This window comes from Mustela nigripes, chromosome 5, assembly GCF_022355385.1.
Source record: "Mustela nigripes isolate SB6536 chromosome 5, MUSNIG.SB6536, whole genome shotgun sequence".
Lineage (NCBI taxonomy): Eukaryota > Metazoa > Chordata > Mammalia > Carnivora > Mustelidae > Mustela > Mustela nigripes.
Genome location: NC_081561.1, coordinates 61735175 through 61758091, shown reverse-complemented (window position 1 = coordinate 61758091; position 22917 = coordinate 61735175). Strand labels below are relative to the sequence as shown.

The window sequence follows — 22917 nt, the reverse complement described above, 5'->3', positions numbered from 1 at the left end:
ATGAACTTCTCCTAAGTCCTTCTCACCACTCACCGTCCACCTTCTTTAGCGAGCTTTCCCCCAACACCTGCTATTACTGTGACCACCATAACAGAGCTTAACTTGGGCTCTGTGCCAAGCACCCACTGAGCCCTTGATGTGCATTTTCTCATTTAACACACAGCATTATGAGGTAAATGTTGTTAGTTTCCCTAAATAGATGAGGAAACAGGTTCAGAGACAGTGAGTAATCTACTCGAGGTCACACATCTTTCAAAAGCCAGACTCATGCATCGCATGCTCCCGTCTCTGTGAGCCTCCCTTCCTCAAATGCAAGTGTTGGAGAGTTGAGGCTTTGTCAGGACTCAGTCCACATGATCTGGATTCTGAATCCTGGGCCTGCTGTGTCCAGTGTCTTCTTGGGAAACAGAGACCACTAGACCTGTACGATTGTGTGTCGTGCCCGTATCCCAAGCCTGAAATATCAATATGTTGATCTATTCTTCAGGGCCCTTAATCCCAGGGGGAAATGAACTCAATAGGAAAGAGGCCAGAACCAACCCATTGGGTCAGAGAGGCAAAGAGCCTCAAAAAACACCTGGAAATCCTTCCCCACCCCCACCCAGCCCTATGCCCAAGGCCCTCCACTCTTCCTATCCAGGCTCCCGTTTCCCTCCAAGCCCTCCCCAGACTTGGGTGCCCGACTCTGCCCAGCCCCGGCAGCACCCAGACAGAATTAGAGTTGCACTGCATTTCATTCCTTTCCCCAGGTAGTCGAAGTCTCCAGGTTCCCTTCTCCTTGCCTCCACATCCTGGCCTAGCTGCGCTTCTTCTAGGGCCTTCTCACCCAAACAAGAATGGAGCCAGGTAAAGACGGGTAGGTGGAGGGAGGCAACAGAATGACAGAATGACACCCCCAAGGGACCATGCCACCCCAGCTAGAGGGATGGCTAAGGAAACACTCCTGTCACTCAGCAGGCCCCCAGTGGGTTAAGGGGCCCCTCCCCCAACACACACTGCTCATTAACTCAGTCATTATATTAGTAAGCCCTTAAGAATGAGCATAATAACCTCCACCCGCAGCACGAGCCATACTCTCACACACCTGACCTCTGCAGCCGCGCTGCATAGGCCTCCACAGGGCAGTGAGTCAACAAGGTCCGTCCCGACAGAAACTGGGCCCAGAGAGGCTAAGAGAGGGGTTCACCTGGTGAGCAAGGCAAGTGGTAGGGACACTTCCTGTCAACCATAGCAGGCAGAGTACAGCTTCTAGAAGAGCTAGGCTGAAGGACCCAGGGATGCACCCAAATTCTTGCTCCACGACCCATGGAGAACCCCCTCCTGGACCCTTCTTTCTGATGCTCCCAGTCCCCATCTATGCTCTCCAGTCACCTCTGTGTTCATGGCAAGAGCTGACACCTCTAAATTCCAGGACAGACCAAACAACCAGGAAGAAATGTCACCTGGATGAACAGACTTTGAAGTCCTAAGCCAAGGACTCTAATATCAGATGGGGGTCGGTCGGGGGTCTCGAGAGCTGCAGGTGTTCCTATGGAAAGACCCGGTGTTTTGGGCCAGCTCTAAGGTCCCAAGAGCCAGAAGGGCCAGTGAAGGGAGTGCTAACTTGGGCCGCATTAGCAGAAGCATAAGGTCTAGAACAAGGAAAGAGTTGGGCTGAAGGAAGGGGAGGGTCAAGCCTTGGTAATGCACTCTGTTCTGGACCAAACTAGATCCCAGAGGGGTGGGCAGAAGGATGGATACCTTTCTGGTTATGCCAGAAAGAACCATGTTCTGGTGAAAATATTTGCCATGTACTGAGCACTTACTATGGGCCAGCCACCATGGTTCATGCTGGGCAGACATTTCCTTATTTTGATCCTCACAGCGATGTCACAAAAGAGGGACCGTTATTGTTCCTCTATCACTAGTGAGGGAACAGAAGCACAAAGGAGTCCAGTGTGAGTAAGTGGAGATGCCAAGTTTCAAAGTTCAGCACCCTTGGCAGAGGGACCAGATGGCCATGTGTGGGTCTGCGAACAGAATTAGGCCCTAATGAGGGGAATTTAGGGACATTATAACACTGACGGGAGGGAGGACTTCTGAGATAGCCATCTCCCCTTCCTGGGAAGCATGTGAGCAAAAACCTGATAGACATCTCCAAGAATCCTGTCAAAAGGATCCCTGGATGGCTCTTAGCTCAGCTGAGCCACGAAATTCCATCCTGGGCTCTGATTCTGCAGATAGAGAGCCCCAGGGCCGCCACATAGGCCCTCCACCCCTGCTACAGCTCTCCCTTCCCTTCTGCCTCCCTTCCAGAGTCTGGGGATCCCTCACTATAAAACTCCCTTCTCCAGCGAGTATGACTCCCCTTTAAGGAATTGCTCAGAGAGCTCCCCAGAGCTCAGAGCCCTGACCTAACCTAAGCCAGCCTCCTGTGAGGACCCAGACACACGTCAGGGGTGGGTGGCAGGGCTGGGCAGGGTCCTGCTGATTCCTGCATAGCCATCCACAGAATGAGAGCCATTCCCAGGCCTAGGGGAGGAAAGGGGGGCAGACCTGAATGTTCATCAATGGACGAATGGAGGGGCCCTGGGTGGCTCAGTCGGTTAAGCATCTGCCTTCGGCTCAGGTCATGATCCCAGGGTCCTGGGATTGAGTCCCATGATGTCGGGCTCCCTGCTCGGCGGGGAGCCTGCTTCTCCCTCTCCCTCTGCCTGCCATTCCCCCCTGCTTGTGTTCTTGCTCTCTCTGTCAAAGAAATAAATAAAATCTTAAAAAAAAAAAAGTAAAAATGAAAAAGTGAATAAACCAACAAAAAAGCAGAATGACACTTATAAATACAGAGAACACATGGATGGTTGCGAGAGGGGAGCGGTGGAGGATCAGACAAAAGGGGAGAAGGGGAGTGGGAGGTAGAGATTTCCAGCTATGGGATGAGTGAGTCACAGGAGTACAGGGTGTAGCATCGGGATACAGTCAATGATCTTATAAGAGCAACTGACGGGGGGCACCTGGGTGGCTCAGTGGGTTAAAGCCTCTGTCTTTGGCTCAGGTCATGGTCCCAGGGTCCTGGGATCGAGCCCCACATTGGGCTCTCTGCTCAGCAGGGAGCCTGCTTCTTCCTCTCTCTCTGCCTGCCTCTCTGCCTACTTGTGATCTCTGCCTGTCAAATAAATAAATAAAATCTTTAAAAAAAAAAAAAAGAGCAACTGACGGGACAGGTGGAAGCGACCCTCATAAGCAGAGAGCACCATGTATACACTTGTCACCTCACTGGGTTGTACACCGAAAATGAAGATAACGCGTGCATCAACTATACTCAAATTAAAAAAAAAAAAGTAAACAACTAAGTCAAGGGGGCGGGTCAGGGTGTGTGGGGGGCCAGGCGCCTGGCAGGCTCCAGGGGGAGGACGTTCTCCTATTGACCAGGCAAGGCCCTGGCTGGGATTCCCGAGGAGAAGCACTGGACATGCGGCCTCTGCCGGCCCTCCTACAGCCCCTGCCTTCCAGGCCACAGCACCCAACAGTCTTTCTGCAGCCCACCTGAGGGAACAAAGCCCCCGCAGACCAGGTGGGAGCATGGAAAGACACACGCCTGGCATGAAGCCCCAGCTCAAGCCGCTAATTACCTTTGTGGCCCAAAGCAAGTCACTTTACCTCTTGGCCTGTTTCCTTCTCTGCACGGCGGTGATAACAATCCAGCCTGGCCAGCCTGTGAGAGATAAATGGTCTACAGGGCCCTCTGGAGAGTCGACTATGTTTATACCATTGTAGAGTGGTGTTATTACCCAGGGGTGGGCTTGGGGAGGGCCCCTCCTGGTCTGACCTGAAATGTCACTCCTGGACAGGATGCTGGCTCCAGTCCTTTCCTGAGGGCAACCCAGGGGTTGGGGAGGGCCTGTTTCTAAAGAAGGGAACTGAGCACTCAGCAAACATTCACTGATGTTGATGATGATCTTTGAAATGATTGCATCAGGACGCCACACCCGGACATCAGCGGAGCAGGCTCCCCCACCCCTCAGGAGTGGTGGTCGCCCTCCTGGGCATCACTCCCAGCCTCTACTTTCCACCTGGAAAGCTGTCCTCTCACACTCCACCCGTCCCGCCAGAGGAAAATTCCTGCCCTCGACCTCATGGGGCGGAGGCGATGACCTGGGGAGGGGAGCAGGAAGGCTGGCTGCCATGCTGGGCTGGGAGCCAAGTCCTGGGCTAAGTCCTCTGGACCTCCAGGCTCCACAAACACATGCACAGAAGCCAATGTGACTTGGTCTGGGTCTACCCCAGAGGAGGAGGCTAGCTGCCCCTGGCACCAGTCAGCAGGGGTGCAGCAGGAGGCCTGGGAACTCAGGGACTGAGGAGCAGTGACTTCCCATGGTATTCCCCTGTGGAACAGCTGGCTTTACACAGCTGGCCTGCTGTCTCCTTCCCAGCATGGAATCATGTTCATCATCTCACTGGCGTCTTCTCACAACTAGCACCATGTTTTCCAGGTGCCAAGGCCCACTAGGGGTGACCAGTTGCTCCAGAGAGCAGAGAACGTAGCCCAATCAGAACCCCAGCCCGGCCTTGTGCCGCAAGCATGCCCTCCCCAATAGCAGCGTCCGTCACGAGGAGCCAGAGCAGACCCGCAAGTCGCTGGTACAGTTATTCCTCCCCCCATCTTGGCCCTCCTGTTTGGAGAGACCAGCTCTCTTGACAAGGGACCCCCAAAGGAGGAGCAGAACTAGGGTGGGGTGGACACACAGAGAGCAGAACAGTGCTACCTAGCACCAACAGTGCTACCGTGTGAAGGACCCAGCCCAGAGTAGTCCTCTCTCCCGTCCAGAGATTAGGAGGAGGTAGAAGGAAGGGGAGAGTCATGGCAGCTGTACCCCAGGACCTTGCTAGGCCCCAGGGGAAGCGTCTCTCCCACAGCCCACTGGGGCCACTTCTCTCTTCACCCCTTTCACTGAAAAAAGTAACAGTCAAGCATGGGGAAGTCTGGAAGCTGGTCAGTTCAGTCCCCACCAGGGTAAAGGGCAGTCCCAGAAATGAAGCCCAGGCAGTGTCATCCTGGACAGCAGGTGGGGAGGGAACTGGGTAGGCCCCACCCTGGCTGGTTTCCTTAGGAAGGAGGACGGGTTGGCTTGCTCCACGGGGCGGGGAGCTGGGGCACAAACAGGGACCAAAGGCAAGGTTTGTCCCTAAGTCTTGGGCAAACCTTACTCCCACTGCTCCCCTGGGTCCTAATCGCAGATGCTGGATTTCCTTTAGATGAATTATTCAGGGGGCTGAGATAGAAATGGAGTCTTAGAGGCAGGGAGGCCAGCGAGAGGAGGGAGAGGCGGTTTCAAGACAAGGAAAGGGAGCTCCTGCAACAGGGCAACAGGTGGGGGGCTTGTGGGGGCCTGTGCAGGCTCCAGGATTCCAGGCAGGTATTCAGAGGTGGGGACTCTGCTAGGGCCCACCCCTACGGTAGGGTACAGGTGCCGTGAGGAGCCCATTCCTGGAGAGCAGTTCTCTGGGAAAACAATGAGGCAAGCCCGAGGAGTTGGTTATATGTTACATTCTTGTGTTTTCCTTTTGCTGTTCCTGGGCTTTTAGCAAAGTCCTGTGTAAAGGTTCTAGCCTTGATCCAGCCGTGCTGGGGGTGCCGAAGGAGGATCCAGGGCCCACCTCTGGGCCAAGATGTCATAGGAGATCAGTAACCCCAGGGACCTGCCTGGTGGCAGAAGGTAAATCAGCAGGGGGTCCTGGAGAAGGTAAATCTGGTACAGCTCCCCTCCCCCAACCCTGCCCTCCTCCCACCTGCCCCCAACTCAGGAGGATCAGGATGTTCCCAGTAGGGTGGTTTTCCTTCCAGATCCCCTTTCTGCATCCAGGACTCCTGTTGCTGTCCTGTTGCTTTTCTTTGACAGCACATCCATCCCTGGCAACTAAGTTCTGCACCAGGCCTTCTCAGAAGAGAAAAAAAAATGGTCACAGACTTGTCACAATAACCACAACCACCCCCAAATTTCCCGGAATGAAGCCCCTCCCTCTAGTCGCACCCCACCCCCAATCCCACCCAGAACCATGCCAGAAGAGACTCCCTAAGAATTTGATATCATCCACCAAGCCAGAATTTAAAAATAATTATATTAATAATAAATATGTTAAATTACATTTAAAACAATAAATAGAAAAATAAACTGATAAATAAAATCAACAGGTACAAAATGTTTCAAAATTTCAACCAAAGAGAACACACAGACAGACGAGAGACAAGACAAATGGACATAAATGGGAGGGTGCTTAAATGCATCAGAGGAACCCTTCACAGTTTACGTCCCGGCTCCCTCCTTGCCTGGTCACCCTTTTCTGCCCAGCTTGGGAGACCAGGAGACTCAGTGGCTGCTATCTTCGGGGATGCCAGCCAGCGCAGGGTAGCCTGGGTTTCCACCTCGGTGGCCTTCTACAAAGCAACCTTGAACCCAGGGTGTGGGTTTGGGGAACAGGAGCGTGAGGCGGAGCGTTGAGGAAGTCCCTACAGAGGCAAGTCGGTGCTGTTGTGCCGGGTTTTCCTGGCAGTGCCATCGTCTCGGGGCAGCGCCCTCTGCAGGTTGGACATGGCCACGGTCTTTTTGAGGTCAATCACGGCATAGGAGTCTGAGCTGCGGGCAGGGTGGGTGGTGGGCATGGGGGCTCGCGGAAACGAGGGGTTCTGGGGCCCCTTGGGGCGGTCTCCACCCCAGCCCTTCAGCTCCACCTGGATGTAGTTGAGCTGCCTGGGGGGCTCGGGGCCCGGCCGGCGGAAATCAAAGTTGAAGACCCTCGGGGAGCCTCGGCGGCAGGTCAGTGGCACAGGAAAGCTGCCATGGCTACGGAGGGCAGCCCGGGTGCTGGTGGGCTTCTGAAGTGGGGTCTCGTCCTCCTCACCATCAGGGAAGCCATTGGAGGAGGGAGTGAGCCCATCCCTCGAGTCTCCGTCATCCCCAGCCTCCTCCCCCAGCTGTTGGCCATGGCTCTCCCACACGGGGGGCAGGGAGGGAAGGTTCTCATAGTGCAGCAGGGCGGCCCGGCGGTGGGCAAGACCATTCCAGCCTGGCTCCTCCGTGCTCAGTCTCCAGCCGGCCCCCGGTCGCAGGCCCGCGCTGACATTCTCATAGGTGCACTTGGGCTGAGCCGGGCACTCAGAAACGCCCTCGTTGTTGTTGTTGTTGGGGGGGGCATCATGCAGGCTGGGCCAGAGGCCCTGGCACTTCATCATGTGCCGCCGAGCGGGGGTGGGGCCCAGCACGAACTTCACCTGGCCTGGCTGCAGAAACACCTGGGGGTCCCGGGGGTCAGGGCCCCCGGGCTGGGGGGGGCTGGGCGCCTGGCCCTCGGGCAAGGGCTGCAGGCAATGCCGGCTCCGGCGGTGGTCATCCTCACCGGCTGGCGTGTTGACATATGTGTGGGACTGGAGGAAGGAGTCCAAGTGAAGCAGGAGGGCGCAAAGGCAGGGAAGAAGGGGAGGGCAGAAGGGACAGCATAAGAGCAGCACAGGGAAGAAGAGGCGGAGGGTCCCCCTCTTCCTGGTGCTCCAAACTTCCCAGGGAAGCTACATCCCTGGGGGGCCCAGGGATTCTCCTCCCTTCCCATGATCCTTAGGAGCGGCCATGTTTCCGACCCCCGTCCCCCCAACCCAGACCAGCGGGGAGGAGCAGCTTGCTCACCTGCTCATCAGGGGCAATGAGGGCATGAGTAGACTCTTCCCCAAGCGAGGGGTGTCGCAGGCTGCTCGTCGAGGGGCGCCGGGGTGCTGAGAATCTCGGGCCCTCTCCTGGGCAGCCAAGGAAGCCATTGGAGAAGCTGGAGACAGTGTAGCCTAGAGCTGGGCACACAGGAGACAAGGCCATATGGGGGCGGGGAGGGGGTTCCTTAAACCACCTGTGACTGCACATGTGGCATCACGGGAGTCCTCAGAGGAGGGGAGACACTCCCCGGGCCCCCCAGGTGGTTAGCCTAGCTAATCCAGCAGCCCCCAGTCTCTTTCACCTCTCTGCTCCTCAAACCCTGCCCCTTCCCTCAAAGCTCAGCAGGAGCCCCACTTCCCCCAGTTCAGCCTTAGCTGAAACACTTGAGGCCACCTTGCCATCCTGAACTTTCCCTTCGCCTCATTATAGCTCTGCCAGTGAGCGCCAGGGAAGTGCCCAGACATCAGGGATGGTGTTTCTCTAGCTTCTGCCCGCCACAGGCCAGCCCTCGAAGAGAACACGGAGCAGGGGCTCAGGGGGTACTCAGGGAATAAACAAGTGGAAGGTATGGGAACCTCCCCAGGAGAGTTACGAGCCAAAATACCTGTACCAAGTCAAGAAAGGTAGAACGGGTATACCCCAGTAGACAGAAGGAAGGAAGCAAAATAGCTCCAGACTGCTGTTTCCATGGAAACTCAATGTCTTCCTGTCTGCTCCTGAACCATCAGTCACGACAAGGCCCAGGACTCCCCAGCCTCAGCCCGAGTCACCCGACTGGCCCCGACCTGGCCTTATTCATCCCCAAGAGTCATCAGATGGCAGGTGGCTGGCCTGGAGGGCTGGGTGGCCTGGCCGTCCCACCTGCCTGCCTGGCACTTCCTAGGCCTGTGCCTGTGTGTATAAGTGTGGAGGCCGAGGAGGGGTCTCCTCACCATTGGGAGGCTGGGGGGCCCGAGGGAGGCCGAGCTCAGCCGGGTGGCTGTTGCGGGTGACGATGACCGGCTCCTCCATCACGTTGATGCTGTTGCACTGCATCAGATCCTGAAGCAAGTTGAAGATCTCCTCAGCCCGGGAGCACTTGAAGGCAAATATCCCTGAAGGAGGAAAGGGAGAAATGAGGCTCCTCTCCCCAGAGAGACTGAGCAGAGGAAAGACACTCAGGGACTGTCCCTGATCTCGAGGACCAGGCCTGCAGTGGGCAGGAGGGCATCTCCTCATCCCCAGCACTCCCTTAAGGCCCAAGGGCTCCAGGAGAAGCTGGGCCCAAGGCCCCCTTGTTTCCCCCATTAACATGACCGTAGGCTGGAGATCTCTACCTCACCCGAACTCCTCCACGGACTGACCGTGTTTGCAGGTGAGGGGTGCACAGGTGAGGGGAGGAGAAGTCACCAGCAAAGCAGAAAAGGACAGTAGGGGCCCCTTAGCCAAAGTTTTGCTTTCTGAAGGTTCAGTGACCACCAGTTAACTGGGGTCCGGAAGCAGACAAGCCTCCTTCTGATGCACCATCTGAATGTCAGCAGGAGCGGCCCACGAGCTCACGCTGCCCGCTTCCTTCTCCTCACTTCCCTTATTGCGTGGGCTTGTCGCCTTCCCACACCATCACAAGAAGAGGGAGCAGAGTACTGTATTTTGAGAGACAGACCACACTCACATAACTTTCATCACAGGCCACTGCTGTGATTGTCTGGCCTTGTTGCTATCGTTGTTCATCTCACTGTGTATAGAAATATACGCAGAACATACAGGTTTGGTGCCATGTGTGGTTTCAGGCACCCACTGGGGGTCCTCCCTGCAGATACAGTGGGGGCCCTACTGGGTCGGATGAATGACCATTCCTCTCCCCACACTGGCTCCATCTCCCTCTGCCTACCACCCTTTGCTCCCTGGAGAAATTTGAGCCCCACCCTCGGCTCAACACCCAAGCATGTCCAAGCTCTCTGAAGGTCAGAGAGTCTGTACTGTTCATTGCTTGCTCACTGCGCACTTAGTCCAGGGCCCGGCCAGAGAGAGAATGTCTACCCTGGAGAGGACAGTGATCTCCCGGCACTTAAACTCTGGTACAGAAAGGAAGAAGGATGGGCAGGCTTGCCTGGGACCCCCACGGCCAGGCCCTCATGCAGCTCTCCAGTGGGGCTGCTCTGACAGCCCCTCTAGCTTTGAGGTGGCAGCTCACGGTCCCAGGCACAGCGGGCCTGGGCTAAGTATCTCCAATTAAGGCGTCCGATTGTGCCCCCGGGGTGTTGGGCCAGCCTGGGATTCTGCATACCCCATGCCGGCAACAGCAGGGCCCAGCACTCAGGAGAGGCTACCTGGGGTGTGCACATGCACAGACCCATAACAAAGATCAACGAAAGCAGCCTGGGCTACAGGACAGCTGACGTTTGCAGGAATGAGACAACAAGGATAGAGGGGGAGGAGAAGGAAGAGGACTCTTCTGGCAAGGGATGTTAAGGGTGAGGAGAGGATAAGCCTGGAGTTTCAGGAGAAACCAGTGTGGGCGCCCAGGGCTGCCTCTCTGGAATCTCAGGTGTGGACGAAACACCACGATGAGAAGCCCCTTCCTGTCCTCCTGCTCAGCCAGTGTAAGCACCTCTGCCACAGAAGCCCAAAGGGGACGATGTGTGTTGAGGGAAGGCTCCCAGCCAAGAGCGCATCAGACACTCACTGCTGGAATGGTGGCCTCGTCAGAGAAGCCTGTTCGCGCCACGCCAGCAGGCACAGCCCTGGCAGCACCTCACGCAAGCCCAGGCCAGCCTCCTTCTGCAGAACTCAGGTCTGGATCCTAAGAAAGAAGCCCAAACCATGCTCTTCCTTCAAGAAGCCGTGGCGGGCCCTGGCCTTGACTTCCTGCAATGATCACTACTCTCTGACCCCCAGCTGTCCGGAGGAAGGGGAGGAAGGGAGAATACATCACACTCTAGGTGACAGGAGACAAAGATGAACCTCTTGGAGCCTCCTCTGTACGTCAGAGATCCAAGAGTCCGGCCTCCCCAAGCCTATCGTTCCCAAGCCACCCGGCCCCAAGGTGACCAGAGCTCCCAACTTAACCCTTCACTATTCATGGGCTCCAGAGTACCTGACCTAGGGACTCAGCATAAAGTTTGTTCCTACAGAGGAGATAAGAGGTCCCCTCGAAACTGGAGTAACAGAGGACGGAGGAACTGCTTGCCTTCCCAAGAGGGCTCTGGCCTGAGAGCACTGGCTCTTTCCCTCGGGCCTTGCAATAAACGCCCCCATGAAAGGACCCAGGCCGGAGCCACCGTGCCCAAGGACAGAGAGCACTGACCTGGGAGTCCACTTAGTTCCATACTGCCATGCTCTGCGCTCCTGGTCACCACCCCTGTAACACCTGCCCTGCCAAAAGGCGTCCCCACAGTCCCCAAGGCTCTGACTTCCCGCTGCCGTGCCAGCGCGCAGCAGGAAAAGTACTCACCCTGGCCCGTCTGACAGCGGCGGCCGCTCTCGAAGGAGAAGAGGTTGGAGTCGTAGCCGTAGCGCCGCAGGCAGAGGTAGGGCCAGCGGACAGCCTCGCGCCGCTGCAGGTGCAGCACCAGCTCACTCTGCGTCAGCTCCATAACCCCGGAGCCCAGTTCCACCCCCTCATCATCCACATTTGTCACCTGGTGGGCAGGGAACCGAAGGGTCAGTGGGTGCGTCCACAAGTACGGGCAGGGGTCCCTGAGCCACTGGGAGGCAGGCCAATGTGGGGTGGGGGCTGGGCGGCCGCAGGGCTCCCCCATCCCCCAACGGGGTCTTGAGAAAGCCACATGACCACCAGGAGACCCAGCGGATGAAGAAGTGTCCTTCCCTAGGTCTCAGCTTTGGCCCTTAGGCAGTGGGGGAGGGGTGGCCAGCTGACCTCCAAGGTCAGATGGTTTGACGACGAAGGTTAGAGGACCTCAATGGTCCATCCCTTGTGCCCAAGAACTGGACGCTGACAGAGGATGGGGTTCAGTTACAAGTTCAAAATCTGAAGGCCCGAGGGGGACAGAACTCATATCAGACCTCCTCCACCTCCCCAGCTCTAGGACCTTGCCGAGGGCTCCCTCTTCTGGTTAGTAGGAGAAGCTGGGCCTCAACAAGTTGGGTGTGAGGAGGGGACTCCCCAGGGAGAGGTGAGAGGTGGTGAAGGTAGGGGGCGGTGCCCAGGTCCACTGGGTCTGGCCTTAGCTTCCCAAAGCCAACAGCCAACGCTAATATAGGGTTTACTGTGTGTTACACATGCTTTATGTGTATTAACTTAGAAACATAGACTTGTGTTGTTTTCTCCAAAAAATATCATGTGTAAAGCGACAAAGGTATACTGGCAGGAGTGAATGTTCCAAAAGCACGGTATCTCTTCATTCTTTAGAGGCCATTCACTGTAGGAGAGCCACACAATGAGCAGTGGCCTAGGCCCCTGAGGAATCTTAACAAGCCACCACCTCAGCCTTTGACTTCACCTTCTCTAGAGAGGGAAGGCTGCTGGACAGGTTGGCCCAAGGCCAGGAAGCCATGCTGGGAGCTCGGGAGAGGAGGGAGTTGTGGGTACCTTGAACTTGGTGGGGTGGTTGTCTGGGACACTGTCTCTGTTCAGGCAGCTGCAGCAGCTCCCCATGGTGTCAGAGCAGCCAGTCCGCCCTAGGGGAAAACGTAAGGGAGAAGGTCATCAAGGTCAGCTCCAAAAAGCCCTGCTTTGGGGACGCTGGCAGAACCACATAATTGTGATCACCCACTGTTGGACACAGTAGGACCCTGTCCCTCCTCTAAGAAATTTACTCTCTCAATCCAGGGCCAGACATGCATTGGATAAACATTAAAGCAAGTTAGGATGTGTTAAAGATTAATGCTAACAGAGGGATGAACAGACTTCTCAGAGGTAACATCTGATCTGGACCTTGAGAAGTGAGGACAATTTTGACTAATGTATTGAAAGGGAAGGGAAACCTGACTAATGTACTGAAAGGAAAAGCCCAGATAAAGCAGGGAGGGCGCCTGGGTGGTTCAGTTGGTTAGGCATCCGACTCCTGATTTCAGCTCAGGTCATGATCTTGGGGTTGTGGGATTGAGCCCTGCATCTGGCTCCATGCTCAGCGTGAGTTTGCTTCTCCCTCTCCCTCTGCTCCTCCCCCAACTCATGCTATCTCTCCCTCTCCCTCAAATAAATAAATAAGAAAAAATTTTTTAAAAGGGGGGGGGCAGGGGACCAGAAGAAGTGATTTGCTTCAAATGGAGCTGGGTCCAGGGCCTTTATCCAGATTCAGAAACTGGTAGTAACTTGTGAGTCCCCAACACTTTGGCCTGGACCTTCCTCTTTTTTTTTCTTTTTTCCATCTTTTCCACCTAATCCTTCCCACATCACCCAAATTCTTTCTTACCTCACTACCATCCCAACATCTACTTCAAATTTATCTTTTTGATGTTCTCTTCCATGAGGCATCACATCATGCTCAAAAGATATAGTAAGAAGACAGAACTTGTAACAGAGCACATTTTTTTATAACCTTGATTAAGTCTTTCTTCCTTAAAAAAACAAATGCTGGGGCGCCTGGGTGGCTCAGTGGGTTAAGCCGCTGCCTTTGGCTCAGGTCATGATCTCAGGGTCCTGGGATCGAGTCCTGCATCGGGCTCTCTGCTCAGCAGGGAGCCTGCTTCCTTCTCTCTCTCTCTGCCTGCCTCTCAGAGTACTTGTAATTTCTCTCTGTCAAATAAATAAATAAAATCTTAAAAAAAAAAAAAAAACAAATGCTCAGGTTACTTCTCTTTGTCTAAAGGGGAGACTAGAGGCCCTACTATCTGGCTTTTCCCTCCAGGATTACCGCACTTGGATTATATGTTGCAACAATTGGGCCTCTGTCTAGAATGGAGAGGAGACCACCAAGCTGGAGTGACCCAAGGGAGCAAACAAACGCATAGAACAATCCCAACCAGAAGGGGCTGCAACTTGAAGCGAGAAATGAATCTGTATGGGGCACGTGGGTGGCTCAGTGGGTTAAGCCTCTGACTTTTTTTTTTTTAAGATTTTACTTATTTATTTGACACAGAGAGAGAGAAGCAAGCAGAGAGGCAGGCAAAGAGACAGGGGAAAGCAGGCTCCCCGCTGAGTGGAGAACCCGATGTGGGGCTCGATCCCAGGACCCTGAGATCATGACCTGAGCCAAAGGCAGAGGCTTAACCCACTGAGTCACCCAGGCGCCCCAAGCCTCTGACTCTTGATTCCAGTTCAGGCTGTGATCCCAGGGTATGAGATCTAGCCCTGCATCAGGATCCACGCTGGAAATGGAACCTGCTTAAGATTCTCTTTCTCCCTCTCCCTCTGCCCCTCCTGCTTGTGCTCCCTTTCTCTCTCTAAAATAAATACATCTTTTAAAAAAATAAATCTGTAAGATCAGATATCCTTCCAAAACTCCCACTGTATGTGTAAAGCCTTGAACAATCCTATCTCCCATTCCACCCAACCTGAAAAACTCCAGAAAAGTGCCTCCCATACACAGCTCTCACCTCACCCAGGCCATTGGGGAGCTGACCATGGGAGGGGCATGGGGAAGGACCCCCACTTTATTCCCCCTGTTCTTGGTGGGGCATCATGGCAAGTAGTCTGCAGAGAAGTCACCTGGATCCCTCTGGGACACACCTGGGGCTCACCTAGCACAGGAGACAAAGACCACAGGTTAGTGGAAACTTTCCACCCTCGGCCCAGTTGTTAATAAAACTCACTTGCTGTTAGTCCAGCCCACCTGGATATTTGTCCCGGGTCCTAATGGGACAGAAACACAACAAAGAAAGTGAGATCAAAGGCAAAGGGGCCACCAATTCCAAGCCCCACAGGCCCTGAGAGGGAGCAACTCCCCTACTAGCAATGAGTTTCAAGTCTGAGGCAGCCTTTTACTTGCCTCTAGAACCCATCTGTATCCCATTATAACCAACACCAAAGCCACAACCTTACCTTTGCAGAGAACTTTAAGTCTACAGAGAGCTTTCTCAAAAGGACCCTGTGATGTATTGGAAAGAACACTGGCTTAAGATTCAGGCAACCAATATTCTAGTCTGTTTTGTGGCCACAAAGTATCTGGGAAACTCTGGCAAGGCAATCCCCACCTCCCACCTCAACGCCTTAGTTTTCAAGGGAAACATCTGTAAACAGCAAGGCTTCTTGCTTAAATAACCTCTAGAAGTAAGTACATAGGGAAAAGGTCACAAAAATGGACATTTGCCTCTTTCGGGACAAGCTAATAAGCTCCTTCAATCTCACATTTGGAAGCTTAACAGATTTTCTGTCCCCCAAGTGCTGAAAGGCTTACAATTTTAACATATATGCTAATATTAATAAAAATTTTAGAGATCTGAGGTGGACAAGTTGATGAGCAAGGACCTCCAAGATCCTTGAAACCCCACCCTCCTGCTTTTCGAAAGCAACTATCCTTTCCCAAGGCCCCTTGTGCTCTACTTCCACATAAAACTTCCCGGGTAAAAAGACCCCCACCCTCCTGGCCTGGCTTATTCTCTAGAACGAAGCAGGCTGAGGGAGGTGTGCACAGCCTAAAGGAAGGCAGTTAGGAAAATACTGAGGCTTAAGTCACCAACAGGGAGTCAGGGTGAAAACAAGAATTATAGGGTGCAAGATGGGGGAGGGTGTTACACCTTCTTCTGTCCCCTTCATTTGTCTTTAAGATATCAGAACATATCATGACACTTCGGGGGGTGGGGCGGTACAATGGCTGGGACAGGAAGGGGCTCTTGTCTGGGATAGGTGTGGATTGGAGATTAGATGTCAGGGTAGGTTATAGGGACCCCAAATATATGAGGGCTCGGGAAAACGTGGGCAAGTTTTTTGCATTTGAGTATGGTGCAGGGAGAATGGGGCGTATGCATGATCAGAGGAAACGCATAGCTCTGTAAGCATTTGGGGGCATCCCGGAGAATGGTGGCTCTGCGGGCGTTACCAGAATTCGCAGGAGTGAGGGGGTTCCAAGGGCTCCAGGACAAGCGAAGGTGTGTCCGGGGGTGGGGGTGGGGTGGTTCTGGGGAGGAGCGACAGATTCAGGTTGCGGGGTTGTCAGGGGAATTTCTACAGACACCGGGAAGCAATGGGGGGAGGTCGGGGCCGCGCGCCGTCCCTAGATCCCCGCCCCCAGTCCCGGGACTCCACCGCCCGCTCGCCCAAGGGCTTCCTCGGGAGGGAGCGGAGACTGTGGCGCGGCGCGGTGCGGCCTCTGTGGAACCGCCTCGTCCCCGCCCCGCCGTGCCCCGACTCACATCGCCCCGCGGCCCGGGCGGCGCCGGGCCCCGCTCCCGGGTCCCGCTGCAGCAGCCGCCGCCCGCCCGGAGCCAAGGCGTCCCCGCCCCGCCCCGCAGCCGCGAGGTCGGAGGTCACCGACAGCACCAACGAGACGCTGCGGGCGGGCGGACCTGATCGGGGGCGACCGGCGCGCAGCCTAGAAGGTCCCTTTGGAGGACTTTGCAGGCGGGAACAGAGAGCATGCGCAGACGCCAGAGGGCGCTCCCGGCCAGCCAAGGAGCTAGCCCCCGAGGGAGTGGGGAGGGGCGGGGAGGGGGCGGGGAGGGGGCGGGGCGCGAGGCGTGGGGCGGGGCTGAGGAGGGAACCAGAGATGGGACCAGTGGTTTCCACTCCCGGGATCAGAAAAGGGACTCGGGTCGGGGAGAAACGAAAAAGGTGGAGGAAGGGCCTGAAGAGACAGAAGGGAGAAGGGCAAGACGACGGATCCCTAAGAAGGGCTGGGGACCGGCTGGGTGTGGGTGAGGACACCCAGAGAGGGGCGGGGCTAGGAGATCTGAGGGAGGATTGGTGGTGGGGGGCGGGTACCTGCTGGCTGGGAAAGGCGTTCCGTTCCTTGAGCGGTGGAAGACCCGGCACCGCCGCAGTTCCCTGGTGTCTACCCTGTGCCGGCTGGGGCGCGGTGCCGGCGCTACAAACTTGGGAGTGGGGAGGAGGGCAGTGGAGCCTGCACATTTTCCACCCTGGGATCCCCCAAATTCTTTCCTTCAGGCTGCAACTCCAGGCCCCTCCCGAGCCGCCCGTTCTACCAGTCCGGGAGGGGCGGGCAGGGGCCGCCGCGGGGCGTGGGAGAGGAAGGGCCGCGCTCCCGGGGCGGGCAGAGGCGGGCGCTGAGGCCTCGGGTTGGGGACTGGGTGGAGGGCCCGACGACTGGGTCTGTACAGAACGGTCCGGACGCAGGCGAGCAGCGAGGGTGAGACCCCAGCAAAATCCCATTCCCTCCCGTAAACTGCCAGCAACCAGACTGGGAATCTCAACTGACTCCCGGGGAAGTCCAAGAAAAAACTTTGGGGATCTGTCGAGAAGGCACTCCGCGGGACCGGACACTTCTCTTCTCCGTCTCACTGTCCGCGGAAAACCTTCCCATCCTTTTACCTCCCTAGTCCCTAGGGCCGTGCAGGCTCGGCCCTCGAGGGCAGGGGTGGATTGGGAAGGTAAAGCTCTTGAGCCCCGTTGCACCTGCGCGGGGTGGGGGTGGGGGGCAGAGAGAAGGGGTTCAATCCTGAGGGAAGAGGAATTTTTTAAGGAATCCAGTATGTTAGTAAGACCTGGTCCAGTGCTGGGTGGAGGTGGGGGGATGGAAGGGTGAAGGGTTAGAGCTAATTTCTGAACGTCGTTTTTGTGGGGGGCAGTTTCATACAAACTTTAACCTGGAAGAGGGCGCAAATCCACTCTGAGGTCCCAGATGGCCCCTGTCGTGTGCCTGACACTCTCCCAAGTACCTCTTGCTGCCTGGAGCAGGGGCAGTGCTGTTAGGGGAAGTGGCTACTTTTGGCTCTGAATGTGGCTGGCTGCTCTCCACAGGAAACTGACCAGAGGGACAGACCAGGAAGGAAGCAAATGGGTGTGGAAGCAGGGATGGGTGGCACAGAATGTCTGAAGGGGGGGGGGGGTGCTCAGGGCTGGGAATCAATGCAACTGTTATAGTCCAAACCTTGTTCCCAACTCCACAGCTCCGTCTTCTAGAGGCCTGGGATTTGGTCAGGCCTTCCTGTGCCCAGCTGCTGTCAGAATCCATCTGGGATCTCAAAGACAACCTCTTCCTAGGACATCCCTCAGCTTCCTAGTGTGACCTTAGGCAAGTTAACCTCTGTTTGTTTCAACCATCAAATGGGATAACAGAAACTATCTGATAGGATTATTTTGAGGATGCATTATATTGTGCAAAATGCTAGTATAGTCCCTTGCACAGAGTAAAACTTTACAGAAAAATTTGCTCTGGTTCTTTTTCTTCCTGAGGTGCTGTATACACCTTCCCCAGCCTCATTCTGCTGGGTGTCATCTCTGTCTTACCCACTGGACTCCTTGAGGACAGGGCCCATCCCTTTTGTACTTCAGTAGTCCCCCTCACCCCCAAGATACTGCGTTCTTGCTAGGGCCGGCCCCAAGAAGGGCTTAAGAGAGGTATTTGGAATTATCCAGTGGAATTGGAAATTGCTGCTATAGGTAGAAGCCAGATGCACAAGAGTTTCCTCTGTCCTCAGGCTTAGAGACTAGGTGAGGAACTGAGACAGGCACAGGGCACAAAGAGAAACATTAGTACTAAATCTCAGGGTGCAGACTGTATTTCCTTCTGAAGCCCAGAAAAGGGAGAGCTGGTATGGCTGGAGGGGCTGAAAAGGGCTTCCTGGTGACGTGGTCCTTTTACCTGGCCTGAGTCTACAGCTGGAGAAGTGGGGTCTGTGTTGGTAGTGTAGAGGACACTGGCTCACTGGGGTGTTCAGTGCACAGTGAGGAAAGGTGGAGTTAAGGTTGGGGACACGGGGAAGGGTCCAGTCTGCCCAGAGGCTTACTAGAAAAGTGGAATGCCCTCTCTTTCCATTGTGGGCCGCCTCTTTACTCCTTTCCAATCTTGGGAAACCCCAGAATTTGAGCTTCAGAAACTCTAGAGCTGAAAGGCGTGGCCTCAAGACCTGGCTCAGTCACTTGGTACCTGTGTGACCTCAGGCATTTATGCTCCCTGAGTCTCAGTGTAGCCATCTGTAAAATGGGGACAGAATACCACCCATGTCATCTGGTTGCTGGGAGGATGGGAGGAGATAATTCCTGCAGAGCACTTGGCACTGCCTGGCACATTGTTAAGGGGCCAATAAATCGAAGATGTTCTTGTCTTCTGGGCAGACTTTGTCACCGATGTCAGTTCTGAACTCTGACTGGCCCCACCAAGGGGAGAGCCTCAGCCCTCAGGAGCCAGGTCCACCAGCCAACTCAGACAGTGACCTAAGACACTTGCTGGAGAAGTACTCTGAGGGGACTTCTGCTCAGGTACTGGGAGCCTTTTCCTTCCCTCTGAGACCAACACGCCCTCTATCCTACAGCCTCCTCCCACTTCCACTGTCTGGAAGGTAGGTAGCTTTTGTGCCCAGACTCCCATGGCCCTTTTCTCTTTGCAGGAATCCCTGTCTCTACAGCCCCCTCCAGATGGGGTGTGGGGGTTTAACTTTAAACTTATTCACGTGAAGACACATTACCTCTCCTGGCATGGGGCAGGGGGGGCGTCTGCGTTGTCAAAGCACACTCTAGGCTTTGGCTCCAGTGGAGTAAAGGGAGCTCATTTAAAGCAAAAGAAAGGATACCATTTTGGGGAATGGGACCTCCCCAGCCTGCCTCAATCAGACCACAGATGCAGGCGTTGGGTCAGCCATCCTTGTCTCGATCTGGAAAGAGGGGGTGCTTGGAAGTCATTCCAGATTGGAGAAGAGGTGGCAGTGAGGTGGGAGGAAAGAAAAGCAAGGCAAACCTAACCACCCCTTTCCTGCATCTCCTCAGAGTCCTGAAGTTCTGAGCTTGGGGCTCCCTGGCCTGGATACCCAAGGGGCCCCCAACTGGCCTGAGCTTCGGATCCTCCTGCAGCAGCTGCCTCCACAGGACAGTGATGTGGGTCCCCCTCTCTCCAGGTTCCAATCTGTCGCCTCCCTCTCTCTATTTACTGTGGGTCCAGAAGCCAGAGGACATGGATCTAGGGCCTGGGCTGGCTATGCCACTAATTGGGGAAGTCATCCCCCATCCCCAGCCTGAGTTTTCAAATCTACACAATGGGGGCAATAGCATCTGCTCTGCCCACAATGCTTAGCTGAAGAGCAAATGAGAAAATGGACATGAACCACTTTTGAAACCGATAATGGAATGTACAAATGTAGAGTATGGTTAAGTATTTATTGAGAACCTATGTGTGCCCAGACTAAAGCCTTACACTTCAGTTTGGGGAGCTGGGGGGCAGGGGGCAAGACAGGAGAACATGGAATAAATTAGAAAAACAATGGAAAGTGATAGTGAGTGCCAGCTCATGGCAGGTAAGTCTCTAAATTTGTGGTGACAGGGCTCAGTGCTGTGGGCTGTCAGGATCCGAGTGGTGGCCATTCCTTGGGGGAGGTGAGACTGGGGTAGACTTCCTCCATATCTCTTCCCTCTCTCCCTCTCCTTCTCAGTGCCCTTCTGTGTTATCTCCTGGAGCTTCTACAACCTTCCTTTGACCTAGCAGCTAAGCCTCCTCTCCCCAGTCAAACTCCAGTCTCACCTGCTGGGGCTCTCCCAGTCTCAGTGGTGGCCTGTTTCTGCAGGAGCGCTACTGCCTGGCCCTTGGGGAGGATGAGGTGGCCGAGCTGAGGCTCTTCTGTAACCAGCGGAGGCGGGAGGCCCTGGGACAGGGGGTGGCCTGCAGGGTATCTCCCAAGCTGGCAGAACACACCTGTGAGAAGGTATGTGGTGTTCCCCCTGCTCCATTCCCCTTTGCCTTCACACTTCAGCAGAAGGGGCGAGCTCCAGGGACTCAGGTGGGGTAAAGGGGTTGGGGATTGACAGTTTGGCACACTTGAAAAAGAGGAGCCAAGTTTAGGGGTTCTTGGTGGGCCTGCAGTCGAGGTGGGCTGCCAGGGGTCTAGGGAGAACAGTTGGATTGGGGTTGGGATGGAAGAGCCAGGAGGGAAGCCAGGAGCATGCTGGGGCCTCTGCCCAGCCCAGCACACCCCGACTGGCAGTGCAGGGAGCGGCTGAGGCCCGGGGAGTACGGAGTGTTCGCAGCCCCGGCAGGAGAGCGGCGCGGCTGGCACCCGGCTTGCTTTGCCTGCCAGGCCTGTGGCCAGGCCCTGATAAACCTCATCTACTTCTACCACGACGGGCATCTCTACTGTGGCCGTCATCACGCAGAGCTGCTGCGACCGCGCTGCCCGGCTTGTGACCAGGTACAGCTGGAAGAGGGTTGCTTGGAGGGGTCTGCCCAGGGTCCAATGTGGCAGGATATAAGGGGACAACTCTGCCAGTACCGTGGAGTGAAGAACTCATAACCAGCCTGGGACTTTTTGTTCCCTGTTGCTCTGGGGATGGGGACCTGTTGCCTTGTGCCCTCCCCCACTGCAAGCTTTTCTTGGATTGAGAGAATTTCTCCCGAACAGGGACTGTTGGGCAGATATTGGTTGGTCTCAGTTTGCCGGGTCCCCAGTGCTGTGCCCTATCAGGAGAGGACCTGCCATAATGTCAGCATAAGAGGCCGGCGGAATCCTGGGTTGGGAGTCCAGGCAACTGGGGTCGCACTTTTTCAGGCTATGCCACCTGCTAGCCAGATCCTAGCTAGGCCAATCAGCCCTCCCTGCAGCCGAGAGTGGTTGAGTAGATCAAATGGGATGTCTGTAGACGTGCTTTAGCGTTAACTGGGTGTAAGGCGTGGTTACTGGGTGAATGAATGAGTGAGTGAATGAATGAATGGATGAGCTGTTCTCCCTGCCTCTCCCAGCTGATCTTCTCCCAGCGCTGCACTGAGGCAGAGGGACGGCGCTGGCACGAAAACCACTTCTGCTGCCAGGACTGCGCTGGGCCCTTGGGCGGGGGACGTTATGCTTTGCCGGGGGGCGGCCCTTGCTGCCCTAGCTGCTTTGAGAGTCGCTATTCGGATGCCGGCTGGAGCCAGGCCCTTGCACGGGAAGGGAGGCCCTTGCTAGGTAAGGGAGAAGGTGCAGATCAAAGGCGAATGGGGCAGCGGCTTGGGCTGGACTGAGGAGGGGACTCTCCCGGGCTGGGACCCTCGCCCCGGTCCCACGCCGTCCCGTCCCCCCACCGTACCCCCCAGACCCGAGCCTTGGGGCCCGCAGCTCTCACCGCGCGTCCCTGGTCGGAGCGCTCCAAGGGCCTCCCGAACCCATCCCTCGCCACCGTTGGGTGTGCGGCGCGGGACTAGCTCCCGGACTGGGGACGCGGCCGCCCTCTGGTGGGCGGCGGCGGGGAGGGGCGGAGGAGCCCGGGAGAGGTGTCGCAGCCGCGGCGGCGGCGCGCCACGGCTCGGGGGCGGGGCGGGAGGCCGGACCCCAGCTGGAACGGGTTTCTGGGGCCCGCCCCGCTCGGATCCGGGATACGGAGACTCCCGGCTCTGAGATGGGCATTACGGACCCGGCCCGGAACAGGGGAGGCGAGACTCGGTAGAGTTGAAGAGGGAGACTGCGCCCCGCTGGACGTCGCTACCATCTCCCGGGCAGCCCTCCCCGCCGCTGCCTCCCACTCCAGTCCGGGAACCCAGAGGGGGCTGCTTCGATCCAGTCCGGAACAGGAGGGTCGAGCTGGGGACGAGGCGGAGGCACCCAAAGGGCGGGAGCGGGGCCGCCTGGAGACGCCCCTCGATGCCAAGCAGGACGCCCCCTGCCCCACCTGCTCCTCTTCTTCTGACTCGGAACCAGAAGGATTTTTCTTAGGCCAGCGCCTTCCCGGTCCCTGGAAGACCCCCGGAAGCCTCCAGGCTGGGGACAGCGACAACTCCAGGAAGCACTGCACCATCTGCTAGTGGCGCAGCCCGGAGAAGGGGGAGGGGATATGATGTTAGGTGGGAGAGCGAGATTTTTCTTCTCCTATAGAAATCCTAGACTGAACGCAATCCGGGGCACGCCTGGGAGAGGCGGCCGGATCACAAACTTGGAGTGCTCGCTCTTAAGCCTGCGCAATCTATGACTTCTGACGGAGACGTTCTTGGGGAACCCCACCTCCCAAAGCTTCACATCCCCTGCGGAACTAACCCCTAAGCCCCCCCCCCCCCCCCCCCCCCCCCCGGCACAGTCCCATCCTCAGCATCTTTCTGAGCCAATGAAGTGACCACTCAGAGACCACGTGTGTCGGTGCCCAGGTTGTCCAGCCCAAGGCCTAGAGGGAGCCGGAGGTGGGACGCCATCCGGCGACAGTAGTGCGGGGTCGCGCTCCCCCTCTCGCTGAGGTCGTGGAGGCGCAGCCCGGGAGTTGTCCTTCTCCCCTAGGAGCTGTCCCTCTCCC

General features: G+C 56.2%; 2 protein-coding genes across 7 annotated transcripts; one reads left to right on the top strand and one right to left on the bottom strand.

Annotated features, from left to right (window-relative positions):
* Positions 1-6152: 6152 nt before the first annotated feature.
* FRS3 (fibroblast growth factor receptor substrate 3) lies at positions 6153-22073 on the bottom strand. Of its 2 annotated transcripts, none has more exons than XM_059400495.1 (7): positions 21763-22073; positions 14157-14300; positions 12208-12296; positions 11110-11296; positions 8609-8770; positions 7656-7813; positions 6153-7399 (listed from the first exon to the last, which is right to left on the bottom strand). In XM_059400495.1, exons 3-7 carry the CDS (start codon positions 12271-12273, stop codon positions 6485-6487), a joined length of 1488 nt encoding a protein of 495 aa, XP_059256478.1. In that variant the 5' UTR covers positions 12274-12296; positions 14157-14300; positions 21763-22073; the 3' UTR covers positions 6153-6484. The 2 variants fall into 2 exon arrangements, with proteins under 2 accessions (XP_059256478.1, XP_059256477.1); XM_059400494.1 differs by lacking the exon at positions 21763-22073 and adding an exon at positions 15912-16013.
* On the top strand, positions 16254-22691 carry PRICKLE4 (prickle planar cell polarity protein 4). Of its 5 annotated transcripts, XM_059400497.1 has the most exons (9): positions 16254-16412; positions 16908-17105; positions 17625-17749; positions 18793-18936; positions 19441-19548; positions 20232-20369; positions 20649-20852; positions 21401-21605; positions 22065-22691. In XM_059400497.1, exons 4-9 carry the CDS (start codon positions 18805-18807, stop codon positions 22436-22438), a joined length of 1161 nt encoding a protein of 386 aa, XP_059256480.1. In that variant the 5' UTR covers positions 16254-16412; positions 16908-17105; positions 17625-17749; positions 18793-18804; the 3' UTR covers positions 22439-22691. The 5 variants fall into 5 exon arrangements, with proteins under 5 accessions (XP_059256480.1, XP_059256482.1, XP_059256481.1 ...); XM_059400499.1 differs by lacking the exon at positions 16908-17105; XM_059400498.1 differs by lacking the exons at positions 16254-16412; positions 16908-17105 and adding an exon at positions 16499-16864.
* Positions 22692-22917: the final 226 nt, after the last annotated feature.

What these genes read in the sequence shown, in the direction of transcription:
- FRS3 (XM_059400495.1), bottom strand. Translation starts at nt 12,273, where the DNA reads ATGGGGAGCTGCTGCAGCTGCCTGAACAGAGACAGTGTCCCAGACAAC. An exon ending in ACCACCCCACCAAGTTCAAG is followed by an intron (nt 11,297 to 12,207) that starts GTACCCACAACT and finishes CCTGCCCACCAG; the next exon opens with GTGACAAATGTGGATGATGA. An exon ending in TCATTGCCCCTGATGAGCAG is followed by an intron (nt 7,400 to 7,655) that starts GTGAGCAAGCTG and finishes TCCTTCCTCCAG; the next exon opens with TCCCACACATATGTCAACAC.
- PRICKLE4 (XM_059400499.1), top strand. Translation starts at nt 18,805, where the DNA reads ATGTCAGTTCTGAACTCTGACTGGCCCCACCAAGGGGAGAGCCTCAGC. An exon ending in TGCCTCCACAGGACAGTGAT is followed by an intron (nt 19,549 to 20,231) that starts GTGGGTCCCCCT and finishes CTGTTTCTGCAG; the next exon opens with GAGCGCTACTGCCTGGCCCT. An exon ending in CAGAACACACCTGTGAGAAG is followed by an intron (nt 20,370 to 20,648) that starts GTATGTGGTGTT and finishes CCCGACTGGCAG; the next exon opens with TGCAGGGAGCGGCTGAGGCC.